At 35.5% G+C, this 14,201-nt stretch overlaps 2 protein-coding genes across 3 annotated transcripts; one reads left to right on the top strand and one right to left on the bottom strand.

Moving 5' to 3' along the window:
• Positions 1-270: 270 nt before the first annotated feature.
• Positions 271-3,932, bottom strand: LOC129001605 (uncharacterized). 2 transcript variants are annotated; one of them, XM_054428960.1, is made up of 3 exons: positions 3,484-3,932; positions 2,198-2,415; positions 271-1,658 (listed from the first exon to the last, which is right to left on the bottom strand). In XM_054428960.1, exons 1-3 carry the CDS (start codon positions 3,808-3,810, stop codon positions 1,628-1,630), a joined length of 576 nt encoding a protein of 191 aa, XP_054284935.1. In that variant the 5' UTR covers positions 3,811-3,932; the 3' UTR covers positions 271-1,627. The 2 variants fall into 2 exon arrangements, with proteins under 2 accessions (XP_054284935.1, XP_054284936.1); XM_054428961.1 differs by having other exon boundaries at positions 2,198-2,406.
• Positions 3,933-5,134: 1,202 nt separating this feature from the next.
• Positions 5,135-13,496, top strand: LOC129000074 (developmentally-regulated GTP-binding protein 2-like). Its single transcript, XM_054426947.1, has 7 exons — positions 5,135-5,320; positions 6,351-6,508; positions 7,247-7,417; positions 8,050-8,193; positions 8,888-9,153; positions 11,101-11,302; positions 13,366-13,496. Exons 1-7 carry the CDS (start codon positions 5,257-5,259, stop codon positions 13,450-13,452), a joined length of 1,092 nt encoding a protein of 363 aa, XP_054282922.1. The 5' UTR covers positions 5,135-5,256; the 3' UTR covers positions 13,453-13,496.
• The last annotated feature ends 705 nt before the right edge of the window (positions 13,497-14,201 follow it).

Genomic DNA, 14,201 nt, shown 5'->3' with positions numbered 1-14,201 from the left:
TTGATCCTCTATTTTAAGTACCAATATTTTTTCATCACTACCATTTTGATTATCAAAATTAGTTTTGATCTATTAAAACTAACAACTAAGACTTTTATCACAATGTAAAACCAAAACAACAATACTCAAGACTTAGCAACACTAAACAATAAAGTTACTACTATTGTATTCACCAATTATTATATTCACCAAGTGAATATAAATAAAAGCAATCATCACCATTAAAAAATGACACTAACCAGAACATAAACTAAGACTTAAAGCCGTATAAAAAGTGAGAAAAATATATATTTAATGTCAAGTCTAACAATAATACCTTAGATCTCACTATATGACTTAAAACAAGTCCTATTTAAGTAAATATTCTGATATTTTTACACAATATTGTTAAACTTCGTACAAGTTATGCTACATAGACTAACACTATACACGCATTAAGGACTACGCCTAAAAAGGCCAAAAAGGTTTAAAATACTAAGCTAATGTACAATGTAGGACACTATATAAGAATAAAAATTTTATGGTAGGTATTACGGTTTAACCATAGTTTACAACATATGTTAACAAGGTAGACAAGATATTTTCAAAGTTTTGAAAATATTATAAGTTGTTTTTGTAGATGTAGCACCTAAATACTCCTTAAGATTGAAAAAAGATTCAATGGTGATTATAAAGTGTCTTTTACAGTGATGGAAAATTTCCACGGTATCATTTGTTAGGCTACAGCATTTAACCTAGTCAACAATGAACCTTCATAAAAATCAGTACAATCGTGATATAGGCCTATCAATAAGTAATTGTAAAATTTTTTTATAAAATGGATTAAAACAAGCAGTTTTGAAATATCTTTGAAGAAATTAAGGTATAAATTTAAAATTGCATAAAGAAGAAAAATTCATAAAATATAATAATTGAAAATCTAATCTGTGTTTTTGCAAACTGATGGTAAATTACCCTTGTCCAATTTCCTTTCTTTAAAGAAGAAAAAACACACACATCACTGAAAGACGATTAAGTTTACCCAAATGGGATTAAAATGTAAAATATGTATTGTAACAAAACAATGTGGTACTGTTTGCGTCTCATGATCATTATGTTAAAAAATCATCATCCATCCTGACTCTTATTGTAAACATGAGAAAACAATACAAATTGTTAGAAAAAACCAATATTAAAATATTTGCGCCTTATTTTACTAAGTAACTACAACCAACACAAAAGTGTTGGACCGTTAAAGCACCAGTATAACCATAATTAACATATTTATCAATTTTAATACTGAATGATTTGAACTCAGTCATCAGTAGTTATAAATAAATACAATGATAAATTACAGATATTACAACTTATAACAAGTGTAAACAAATTAAAGAGACCTAATCAACCAATATTATATAAGCCTAAGAAAACAGCATCTTAATATACATAATTTATTATTGGATACTCAAAAAGATAACATTTTTAACAAAAAGATGGATAAATCTTACAACTGTCTTTTGCATCCTATTCTAGGTCAAGAGCTACAAAATGAAAAGTTAAAAATGAACAATGGGTCTAATTAAAGCTAAAAGATTTGTTAAATTCATCACTGTGTAAAACTATAACTTACTAAGTGAAATGTAGGCTTTTAAACGGTTTCTTTTCCTTGGTTGTCAATGCTGAAAACAAAAAGTAACATTTTGAAATAATTCATTTAACTGTTAATGCTGTTATTGACATCAGAGCAAAACCTAGAGCGTAGTTTTGGTTTCATTGTTCACAACAAATTACAACAAACAAGTAGCATGTTTAAAAGCTAAGGTGTAGGATTTGCTAGTAGAAGAAAAAAAAGATTCACCCATCAATTGATAGGTTTTTATTCATTGTAAATTGTATGGACCAAATGTGAAATGTTATTTCTCTTTTCTCTCAATCCTTGAACCTCGTTGGTCCGTTACTTGTGTTGTAAAGTAAAACCACAATGCTGTTAAGTAAATCTTTTCAATTCTTAGAACTGAACTGCAATGGCTAGTTTAAAAACTGTTGTAGGTAAAATGATGTAGTAGGCTATTTTTGAATTCAGCGTAAAAAAACCAAAAAAGCTGTAAGTAGGCTAACTTAAAATAAAATTTTAAAATCCGTGAGAGTACATTCAAAATTTTGGTAAGACCTTAATGAATAAGTAAGTAACCATTTCTGAAGTAAAATGAAAACTTACGTTGTATTTTGCCTGTTCTCAAGCAGAGCTCTTGACTTTTCATCACCAATGAGGAACATAGCTTCCTCGTACGAGGGTGGTGGGGGTTCTGAAGGTCCGACGGCTGCCCCCATTAGTAGATCATAGGAGGGAGGCAGAGTCAAAGTGCTTGGAGTTCTCGTCATAACAGAGAGAGTACAAACCCCATGCTGGCCCTGTTGTGCTATCTCCTGTAGTCCCTGGACATGTAGCACATTATCAATTTTACCTGATTTAATTATGTCAGTATTTAAGATCCAGAACACTAACAGGACAAGTAAATCGATTCTCCCTAAGTTTATGAGTTTACCTTTTTTAAATTTGAACTGGGAATTCAATGAATTTGTCTGTCAATACCTAATGCGTATAACAAGTAGGATTTTAAGGTAAATACATATTTAAATATAGACCTAGGTAAATCACAAGATTAGTATATTCAACGTAAAAATGACAAATTATTAACATTTTGTTTTGTTACAATAAAAATAAAATACCCCCCGCCGCAGCAAACCTGCAGACTAGGCGAATTTTTAGGCTGCACTATACTTTAGGTATACTCATAGGGTACGCTACTACTACACTCATTCGAATGAAAATATTGATCGATATATCGTTTATTCGATAAGTTATACGCGTCCGGTACCCGGACGTGGATTAGGCGTCCGGCAGTTACTGTCATAACCTAACCTAACCAACCAAACTTGCTGATAGTGAAAAAAATCAAATGAAGGTTCAATTCTCTTCGTAACATAAAATTATAAATGCCAAAAATTCTAACAAAAGATGTAAAGTTAAGAAGGAATTACGTTCAAAGCAAAATCTAAAAAGTTAAAGAAACCGACGGGTTTCGAACCAGGGACCTCTTGGATATCAGCCGAGCACTCTATCCACTACACCACGAACAACGCTGGCCGAACATCGTATCGTTGTGGTAATGGCGTTCCGGGACCCAACAACCTGGTGACATCACTACCGGACGCCTAATCCACGTCTGGTTACCGGACGCGTATCCTCTGTGTAAGTTATATCGTTTGGTTAGTTAGGTAAGGTTAACCTAACCTAATTAACCAAACGGTATATCGAATGAAACAATTGAATAATCGATATTTTCATTCGAATGAGTATAGGACCTAAAGTAAAGTGCAGCCGGTCTAGACATACCCTCATTTGTTCACTTGAATACACCCTAAGCTTTGCTAATCAGGAAAATCCTGGTGAATTTCGCAAAACTGACAGTAAAAATCAACCCCCAATTAAACGTAACTTACCCTTAATAAAGTCCTCTGCCGTAAAAGCATCTGAATAACACTCTTTCTTCTCAAGTACAAAATGATTTTTACTGCAACCATTATTCCAGAACAACATAATATTGGGCCTACCAACCACATATGACCGAGGTGGAGGTACAAATAATCACCCCCACTTAATGCCAACACTGTTATAAAAGATCCAAAAGTAAAAAATAAAACTGAGAGGACAAAATATGAATATGACGTGCAATCACAATCTCCTAGGGCTGGAGGTTCTGGATACAATTCTTCCATTTGCCTAAGTCTCTGCCTAAAATAATTGTTGTTAACCAACATAGTACCCATTTTGGTTGATTTTCTTGAAGAAAAATAAGTTTAAGAGAAGGTGTCTATATTCACATCGGAAATGAAACTTTTGAAGGAATTGTCTTCTCATTAACCTATTAAACACAATAATATTATGTTACTGACACTGTGACACAGACACTGACAGTCAAGTGAAAGAAAAGAAAAAGGCCTAGCCAAAGCCAAGCCAAGTTTGCATTTTTGCATTGCACATAAACATAAACATGGAAAAGAGAAAAGAACATGAACTTCAGCAAGAACTTGAACCAGTGTTACCAATTCAATTCCAGTTTGGTGGTGCCGGTACCACCTTGGCCACCTAAAAAGGTAAATAACGGCCACCTCTAACTCCAGGCCGCGGCCTGGTAGAATTGGCAACGTTGCAAGTGGTGTTGTTTAGTGTCAGACGTCCCATAAGATAACATGGCAGACAGGTGAGACCCATTCATTAATTCGCGTATTATTCGTTTAAATTAAAATTTAAAACAATATGAATTGAAAAATATATATCTGTACATTAAGGCAGAGCCAATTAACTTTCATCGTCCAGTAAACAAGCTTTCAGCTTTCGTAAATACACAAATACCATTAGCTGCTTCCAAACAAAACAGCTGTTACAACCCTACTTGCGACGTTGCCACTTCGAATGCCGCTGCCTGGAGTAAAAGGCGGCCTTGGGTAAAATACAGCCACCTAAACGATATCAGCAATCTAATCTGACAAATAAGTTACTTTCTCCCATAAGCTTGTCAATGAGCCTTTATCATGGGTAAGTGGTGAGAGTAACAATGATATTTTTGTAGAAGGAAAGTTGCAATATCTTTTCTTCCTTGAATTATTTTTACAAAATTACATACGTTTTGTGACAAAAAAACAATGTAGCAGGTGTAATATCAGGTTTTATGTACGAAACCACGATAAAGAACAGAAAGCTTTATTTGGTCTCATAATAAATAAATATTCATGGACAACGATCGTTCGAAACAACGAAAGCACAGCAGTTTCATGAAGTAAACAACATGGTTCAAAAATACATCTTCAGTCTTTAAATATGTTTAATTTTTTTAACAGCTGTTTGTTTGATACTGCAACAGATATAAAGTCAATGCTGCAACGCAACTAACTTCAACTTCGCACTTCCCATCCCATCGATCAAAACAAAACACAGCACGCAGATCCTGTCCCTGTCGTCAGATTAGATTGCTTGCAACCTGCAGCACTCCTGCCCAATCCGTGTCCGCCGGTCGCCCGGGGATCGCCGCGCCGCAGTTCGTTCCGTTCGAGTTCGCAGCCGCAACGCAACCCTCCTATTTTTGTACTTCTCTGTTCTCACTCTCTTCTCAGCAGAAGAAAAGAAACAAACGTGACATTTTGAAGATGTTTTTATTTTAGAGCCTGTTATTGAAGTGTAACTAACACCATTTGCCAAGTTAAGCTTTTAAAACAATGGGTATATTAGAAAAAATATCTGAAATAGAAAAAGAAATTGCTCGGACTCAAAAAAACAAAGGTAAAGTAGCATACTAAGTTAAACAAATTAACCTAACCCCTAAATATAACTGCAGATCAACTTACTATTTTTCTTATAAATAAGCAACTCACAGTTAGGGCCCTGTGTAATTTTTCAATGATTTAAAACGTACCTACTTTATTTTACTGAATTTATAACGCACAACAAATAAACACAATTTACCTCAAAATTGTAGGTTAGGTTTTCTAAAGCCACAAAAATCTAGTGGCCTAGGCCTATCTAATACTGTATTTAAGAACAATGTGACCAAAGTTTCGAGTCAAGTTGGCATGAGAAGAAGACGTCTTGCTTGATTGTCTTGAACATTACAGTTATTATTGCTTCGATTCAATTATATCAATTATTTAAGACGGGGACGCCACTATGTGCATATTTAAACTCAAATATGAGTGAAGGATGAGTGGCGCGATCTTGTAGTCTTGTTAGTGACTAAGGCCGACATATTCCTTAGACACAGCTGTTAATTAATAGTCCAAACAGCCAATGGCAACTTAGGGACCTACAGTTTATAGTGAAATCCAAACCACATTCTTGCCTTAGTATTAACGAATTGGTCTAATTATCAGGATAGTACTAACTGCGGATAGCCGTAGTACTCACTAGTACGGACGTTAATCCACACCAGGGAGTACCTTATCCACAGTGTATCCTCTATAAATTCCCACAATTCATGACCTCCAAGTATCTGGATTACAGGACGACGTCACCTTCCCAGAACTTTATCATATTATTTCAATACAGCTAGTGTTTGAGCTACAACAGCCCACACACCTTCTACCCTCAAAATCGGTATTTCTGGACTTTCTTTCATCTTTAGGTAAGTTAACTTAAAAGATTTTTTTAAGGTGCGTAAAAGGTATTCTTGGATATCTCCTAGAAATGAAGAGTTTAACTTCACTACACACACTAGTCACATCTCTAACATAGGCCCTAGGCCCTACTTATTGAGGAAAGCCTTGACAGGTGGTGCTAGTATTTTTATTTTAGTAAAAATAATGAAATGTTTCAGCTACTGAATACCATCTTGGAGTATTGAAGGCAAAGCTTGCTAAGTATAGAGCTCAGTTGCTAGAACCCTCAAAAAAATCTGAGAAAGGAGAGGGATTTGATGTCTTGAAATCTGGAGACGCTCGTGTAGCTTTAATAGGCTTCCCTTCAGTCGGTAAAGTAAGCTAAATCAATTTGATTTTATATAGCCTAGCCAATAAGATCATTAAGCTGTGAACTAGGTACTTTCCTGTTAAGGGGAACGTTCATTATTAGTGATGATTTTTTAAGATATAAGTTATCGATACAGTATTTTTTTTCCTTTACGATCCATATTCCTTCTGTTTTAATAGGTATATTCAATCGCATTTAAATTATAAATTAACAACTGATCTTGTTTAGTCAAAAATAATATACCGGTATATGGATTAAGAAATTAAACTGTCTAAACTAAAATGACTGAACAAACTTGCGGTACCATCTCAAAATTCCGTTTGATAACAGAAAAGGCATAGGCCTATGGGGAATATCAAACAGAATTTTGAAATGGTAAGTTTACAGCAAGTTTGGCTGCCTATGTTAGGTTGGTTAAGAACAGTTTCATTTCAATATAACTTAATTTTTTTTGTCTATACGGAACAAAATGCCCACCCTCTGCTAATAGTACTGTCTCCGAGCATGAACGCCTTAGCCTGCTTGGCTGTTGATCAGTCCTGTCTACCACACTAACAAACAACACAAATCAACAGACAGCTAAAAGACCTTTGAGTAAGTTTAAATATTCAACAGAAATCGGTATTTTATATCTGCACACACTGCCATTTTTTATTCTACAATTGGCAACAACTTTATAGTATTGAATGATGTATAGTACTATAAATGTCAAAGGTCAAACTCCAAACCTGTTGGTTTTTTCAGTCAACCCTGTTGTCTACCTTGACGCACACTGAGTCGGAGGCAGCATCGTACGAGTTTACAACACTGACGTGTATCCCGGGCGTAATTGAGTACAAGGGTGCCAACATACAGCTGCTCGATCTGCCAGGAATCATTGAAGGTGCATCGCAAGGCAAAGGAAGAGGAAGACAGGTTGGCATATTTGATAGGCTAGGGAATCATTGATATTGATCTTTTTTAGCCCTAGTTATTATGCATTAATGTACTAGGTTTACATGTTCATGACGCAACATCCACTGGCGCCTGTCTCGTGTGTTCGTCCCTTGGCCAAGTTTGTAAATTTGTGTAATTTAAATGTTGTTTTTTGTGTACTTTGTGTTTAATAGACATATATATCTCGACAAATTCATCCACGGATGAATGCGCTTTTTATCTAACGTTCTTCTGACATCCTGAAGATGTGCCCTAGGGACATGAAACAGCTGTAGTTGAGGCTAACTTCACAATGATCGTTTGATGCAAAAAGGTAACATAAACCATTTTTATATTGCAATTTACCATCCAGAGGCTTACCCACCATAAATTAACCTCTTTTTTAATATTAAGTGACTCGAGACTACACAAAAATTAAACTTGCTTATTCAATGACGCAGTCATCACTCGAAGACCTAGATATGACAATCTGCTGTTACATTGGAAGCCTATCATCTAAGTATCGTATTGTTCTTCTTACTTTATTTTAAATATCAAATGCTCTAAAGGCTCTATTTACCCTTCGTTTAAGATCACCTTCAGCTTTATAATCTAATGGTTTTCTTGTTTAGGTCATCGCAGTAGCTCGAACAGCTGATCTGGTGCTCATGATGCTGGACGCAACCAAACAAGACGTTCAACGAGCCTTGTTGGAGAAAGAACTGGAAAGTGTGGGAATCAGGCTGAACAAAGAGAAGCCCAACATTTACTTTAAGGTAGGGGCCTATGTAGTATCATTATTATATTACCAATTGAGATGTGGATTCCACCTAGGTCCATATTTTAATCATTAAGTAAATAATGAGTGTTGAATGGAGTGAGATGCCTTGTGTAGCTTTAATATTAAGAGTGGCTGATTCATTAACAAGGGCCATTTATTTAAAGCCCAATGGTTGAGGACAGCAGGAATTGTTTATCTTTATTTTTCCAATCATTGTACGTTTGAGATGGGTATTTACTACATTTATTTACAAAGGTCAGTCAGTATATGTCTTTACCTGTCTTCAACTCTCCTCTTCTGATAAGAGATGAACAAAATAGACAGATTTATATTTAGATTTAACAACTCGCTGACAAATGTCAAATTCACTATCTTTGTTAACCTATGGTGAAATAGAAATCTTGAAATCTTAATTTCATCCTATTTTGTTTCACCTTTAATAGCGCTCTATGTATCATTCATCCAGGTTGTACCAGTTACATTCTTTGCTGTAAATTCCATACTTCTGCCCCAGAAGAAACTATGATCTACGTCTTATTTTCCTATTTTTGTCTTCGTTGGTGCCTCACACATTAGTTGAGCCTTGCACCCCTCCGCAGTTAATCAGTGATTTGAAACAACCTCAAGTAATAAAATTTTTTTGCCTTCTTAAAATTGTTTATAACTGAATAATATTGTTACAAATTCAGGTGAAAAAAGGTGGAGGAATAGCATTCAACTCGACATGTCCACTGACCAAGATTGACGAGAAACTGGTCCAGATGATCTTGCACGAGTATAAGATCTTCAATGCAGAGGTGTTGTTCAGGGAAGACGCAACGGCAGACGAGCTGATAGATGTGATCAGCGCCAATCGAGTGTACCTACCTTGTTTGTATGTCTACAACAAGATAGATCAGATTAGCATGGAGGAAGTGGACAGATTGGCGAGACAACCACACTCGGTCGTTGTCAGGTGAGATATAGTAATGAGAGACCGATTGAAAAAAAAACTGATTCTGATTCTGAAAGATGTGTTCTTGTTCAAGATTCCGAAGTTCCAAGTTTTTAAAAAGTTAAATGTATTTGATTTTTTAGCAAATTTGTAGCTAATACCGTACACAGTAAAACTTAGACAGGGATCGATATACTTATTAATTTTGAAGTCTCCAGAGGCCAAAAAAGCAGCCTCTGTTATACTATATAACACACTCATGGTATATTTTGTGTTGAACCCCATAACTCGGAGCAATCCTAAGTTTGTATAGGGGTTTATATCACCTTGATACTGTCCAAAACGATCCTATGTAGCTCGTATGACTACAGCTGTTTCGTGCTTCGGATGGAGCACATCATCAGGCCTGAAGATAGTCAAGTACTGTAATCATAGAATATTCCTCAGGTTGGAGTTCATAAAAAGTTTATAAGTATATAAATAACACGACAAATAACGCAAAACAATACATTTTAAACTGGTTTACCAGACTGTAACAAAACAGGTAGTACGGTGCCCGCTGAGGGTAAGTTGTGACTGACTGAATTCAGACGATCCAGAGGCCATTCCATCATGAAATCCTAGGTACTCATGAAACCTAATGCCCATTTGAAATCTATATATTAATTTGAAACTGTTTTTCTTTGTGACAGCTATTTTGGGAGAACGGCTGGGCGTAGAAACTCGGTAGGAATGTCTAAAGAAAGGTCCTGGTCTGTAGATGAGCCATCAAAAGAGAAACATGGAGAATTCCCTCGGGGCTCTGCCCCAGTGGCCTTTAAATTCCCATCCCATGTTATTCTTATGGAGGAAAACGACGTTTTTGTCACAACTAATTTGAGAGAACGGCTGGGCGTAGAAACTTGGTAGGAGTGTCTAAAGAAAGGTATTGGTCTGTAGGTGAGCCCTCAAAATAGAAACGATGTAAATTTCCTTGGGGCTCTGCCCCAGAAGCCTTTAAAGTTGCCTCTTCAGATTTGTTTACATTACGACCATATGCATAATTCTACACTACTTTTTAATGCAACAGCTGTTAATATTTAAATTGTGATTTATTGAATTTGTCAAAATGAAGTACAGTATTTGCAATGGATTTTTCTGATTTTAAAATTGATTTTCTTCTGCATCGTGTCATGTTTTGCAATATAATGTTCTATTACCAAATCAGTGGAAAATCCTAATATCACAGTAACTTTTAAAATTATTTGTTATGGAGTTAACTTATATCATCTATTGTATGGGTTGGTTTCTGTCTTTTTTACCACTTCTTGGAGATTGTACGTGGGTGATATTCTTTGGCATATTGCATCTGTAGACGAAACTTGGGTTGGTGTAATAATTACAATGGAAAAGAGCGAGAAATCCTGGACAATTTGATATAGGCTCAAAATAAAAAAAATTGCTCGAATTCGAGCAACAGGTACACTAGTATGGAATGAATTTGACACGCTTAAAGAAGTATCTCGGTAAAAATCCAAATTAAATTTGCTTAGTCTGCAAGTTTGCTGTGGTAGGGGTATTTTTTGGTATTAAATAATTGAGTAATTATTCAATCATCTTGAAAGATCCTTTGGGGTTGGGTTTAACTACGATTTGTGGTGATGGCCACATCTTTAAGTACATTTTATCCTAGAATTTGTTAACAATAAAATTTTACACTGAACAAAAGACACAGGCTGATAAATAGTTGCACTTCACACAGAAACTCTAGATTGATTTGATCAGTCACGGTGAGTACACATGTTTGGTAGCAACATTGTTTGGTATGTCTAGTTCAAGATCACACGATATGCCGATCAGCGGTTCGTTGTCTCTATTATAATTAGGATATCAAAAAATTAATTTCCTTAGCTATTAAGATTGTTTTAACAAACACTCCAGCTGGAAAGAACCTTGTTTGAAGATGTGAAGTGACAAAATATCTTACAGTTGCAACATGAAGCTCAACCTAGACTATTTGCTGGAATCGCTATGGGAGGAGCTAGCTCTAATACGAGTGTACACCAAGAAGCCGGGACAGCCGCCAGACTTTGACGATGGATTGATCCTGCGGCGCGGTGTCACGGTAGAACATGTCTGCCACTCTATACACCGAACACTTGCGGCTCAGTTCAAGTACGCTCTTGTCTGGGTGAGTGTTTCCAATGATTATACACTTTCTAGACAATACACTTATGGCTTTATGAGACAGGGAAGGTAAAAAGACTGCATCTTGTGTGGCTAGATCGCAACACCAAAATCTGAGAGCGACTTACGTTCTTCGGGGGGAAAAGCTAAAAATATTAGAAATTGGAACAATTGTAGTGATAATCAAAGGTTAGGGCAATGTAGTTCAAACCAAACATTGAAATTGGCTCAATAGGCCTACTTGTGAAGAATAGTGGTACAGTAATTGGTTGGGAGTTTCTTTTGTGGTGTGGTTGTTAGCATAGTATTTTTCAAATCAAACCAAATCTTTATTCATCATTAAATAACATGAGTTACAATAGATTCCGGCAAAATATAATAATGTAAATACCTTGAAGGCAACTCCAAACATGACTAGGCCAACAGCATGACAAATGCACCCGGTAAAGAATTTGGTACCCCGGTAAATAAGTTAACTTATTGAATAAATAAATACATGTAGTGTATTGCAAATTGACATTTTCGAACCTTACACAAAAGGTGTTATGGAAATAAATAAACAGCTCTGCAATTAAAGCTACCCCTTGGCCTAGTTCTCATTATTACTCACTTGCTGTTTGAATAGCTGCTTAATTTTTTCGATTGCTGCTCAGTAAAAATACACGCACTCAGTAAACTACAGTTAGGTGAGTTTTACTTTTTCACTCGGACAATTTTCAGTGTAAATATCACAAGACAGTGTCTACAGGTATTAGTCTCTTGTAAAAGACCCCAACATTACAGTTAAACGTTCTTTATCTATCTATTGACATTACGTATCACTTATATTTTAGCCCTTTATTATCTTATGGAACACCCGAATTCGGTTAACGGGGGGGTTCTACTGTATTTATTTAACCCTCCGAGCGTCACTCGTCGAAAAATCGACGCGCGACACACTTTGTGTAGTGTCACACATCGATTTTTCGACGCACGAACATCGTTTACGGCGAAGGCTCTATGACTGACTGAATCGGATTGAACTGGATCGAGTTAGGTATGGTTCTTTTCGTTATATTCTACGCTTTCTCCAGAGGTCTGTCTCTAAGCGCTTTATGTTCTCCGAGCCGATCGTAATTGTAGCAGACAGCTGACGTGCTTATTTGTAAGCAGCTAGGTTACCCTCGGACCGATGACTGATGTGTTTTATTACGTTTATCATTGTTTTAGTGTTAAAAATCAAAAGTAGTGATATACGTGGTGCATTATAAGAAGATTTAAGTGATTTTGAAGGGCTGGTTGATGATCCTGAAGAAGTAGGTAGCGATATTGATGTAAATTATCAGCCAGATTCCTAGCTATGGTTAGGCTATGCATTCTTAGCTAAACGCTATGTACTGAAATCTGTTTTTTGTCCATAACTTATTTATTTGCAAATCTACTTCCTTATATTATTATATATTTGTAATCCTCATAAAATTTAGAACAAAGTGGCTATTTTCAAATATTTATAGGCCTATAATTTATACAATTTCATTGAGCGTGAACTTATTTTTTTTGAAAATTTTCCTAAATTTTTTTTACCTAAAAATTTTTTTTGAAACAAATGTTCCTTATGTTTTATGTATAATATTGAAGCCCATGATTTTCCAAATAAAATGGTATATAGAACAGTAGAATTAACATTGTTTTAAGCTTCTCAGATCCGTTTTAATAAAACCTTGCAAATGCGCCAAAAATAGGCGGACATTAAGGCCTAAACTATGGACACTCGGAGGGTTAATAGTAATTTAACATCCCTACCACTTGGCAGTAACATAAATTATTGTTCGAAAAACTATATTCATAACCTGTAAGCTAATCAAATTTGTATGGTGCAATTTCTGTATGTTCATGATAAACTTTGCAATAAATACCATAGTGTTCCTATTTTTTTTAACTGCAACTTCCCAGTTTAATCTTAGTTTTCCTTGAATATTGATTGCTTTAACACAGAAATGTCACCAGTTTTCTGATGGTTCAACAATGCGGTTGTGTCCCAAACTGTCTACTTTAACTGTGCCCTTACAGAGATGCTTGATGTTTCAGGGCACGAGCACCAAATACTCCCCACAAAGAGTTGGTCTCCAACACACAATGGCGGACGAAGATGTTATACAGATCGTCAAAAAGTGATTACTTTATACATCTTGTTTATATTATACATACATTTTCCAAAAGATGTTTATGGTTCTTACCTCTTTCTAATATCAGTTGTGAGTGTAACGTTTTCCCACAGTCACCTGACAAAGTGGGCTTTCTTGCACTAATAATAGTACAGAATGTTGCTGATTGCTGCATTTACTTACTTTTGCAACACACCAGTATAAAAAAAAAACAAAAAAACATAACAGCGTGCTTTTATTGGGCTTGTTATACTTGAGTGTTTGAAAAGAATGTGGCAACACTTACTTCGACTACAAACAGCTGTTGCAGTGTTTCCCGTTTCGTTCAACGCTTGAATAACCTAACCTTTATTTCTATGCTTCATAATAACTGTAGGAAAAATACAATGTGTAACTTGAGTGCAAATTGCCTTTTTCTACAGTCAACAAAGTGGGCTTCCTTGCACAGATCTTAGTACAGAAAGTCTTACTTTGGCGCACACCAGTATTCCAACCAAACAACACTAAACAGTGTGCTTTTATTATACACATTATCTGTGTACGATTGAAAATAAGTTGGTAACATGTAAAGATAAATAACTTCTTGATTTACACTTATACTGTTACTCACAAGACAGTAAATATACATAAAAGATGGTAAGTGGTGATCGATTTCAATTGGACACTCCAATCATCATCAGACCCAAAAGGCGAATGATTTACCGTCTTGTGAGTAAAAGTATAAGCGCAAATATATGTCAAGCGTTTCTTTAATTTACT

This window comes from Macrosteles quadrilineatus, unplaced genomic scaffold (assembly GCF_028750875.1).
Source record: "Macrosteles quadrilineatus isolate MER2022 unplaced genomic scaffold, UCM_ALF_1.0 Scaffold_8__2_contigs__length_117827958, whole genome shotgun sequence".
NCBI classification, from domain to species: domain Eukaryota; kingdom Metazoa; phylum Arthropoda; class Insecta; order Hemiptera; family Cicadellidae; genus Macrosteles; species Macrosteles quadrilineatus.
Note: the sequence above shows the minus strand (reverse complement) of the source record. Positions and strands in the feature narration are given on the sequence as shown.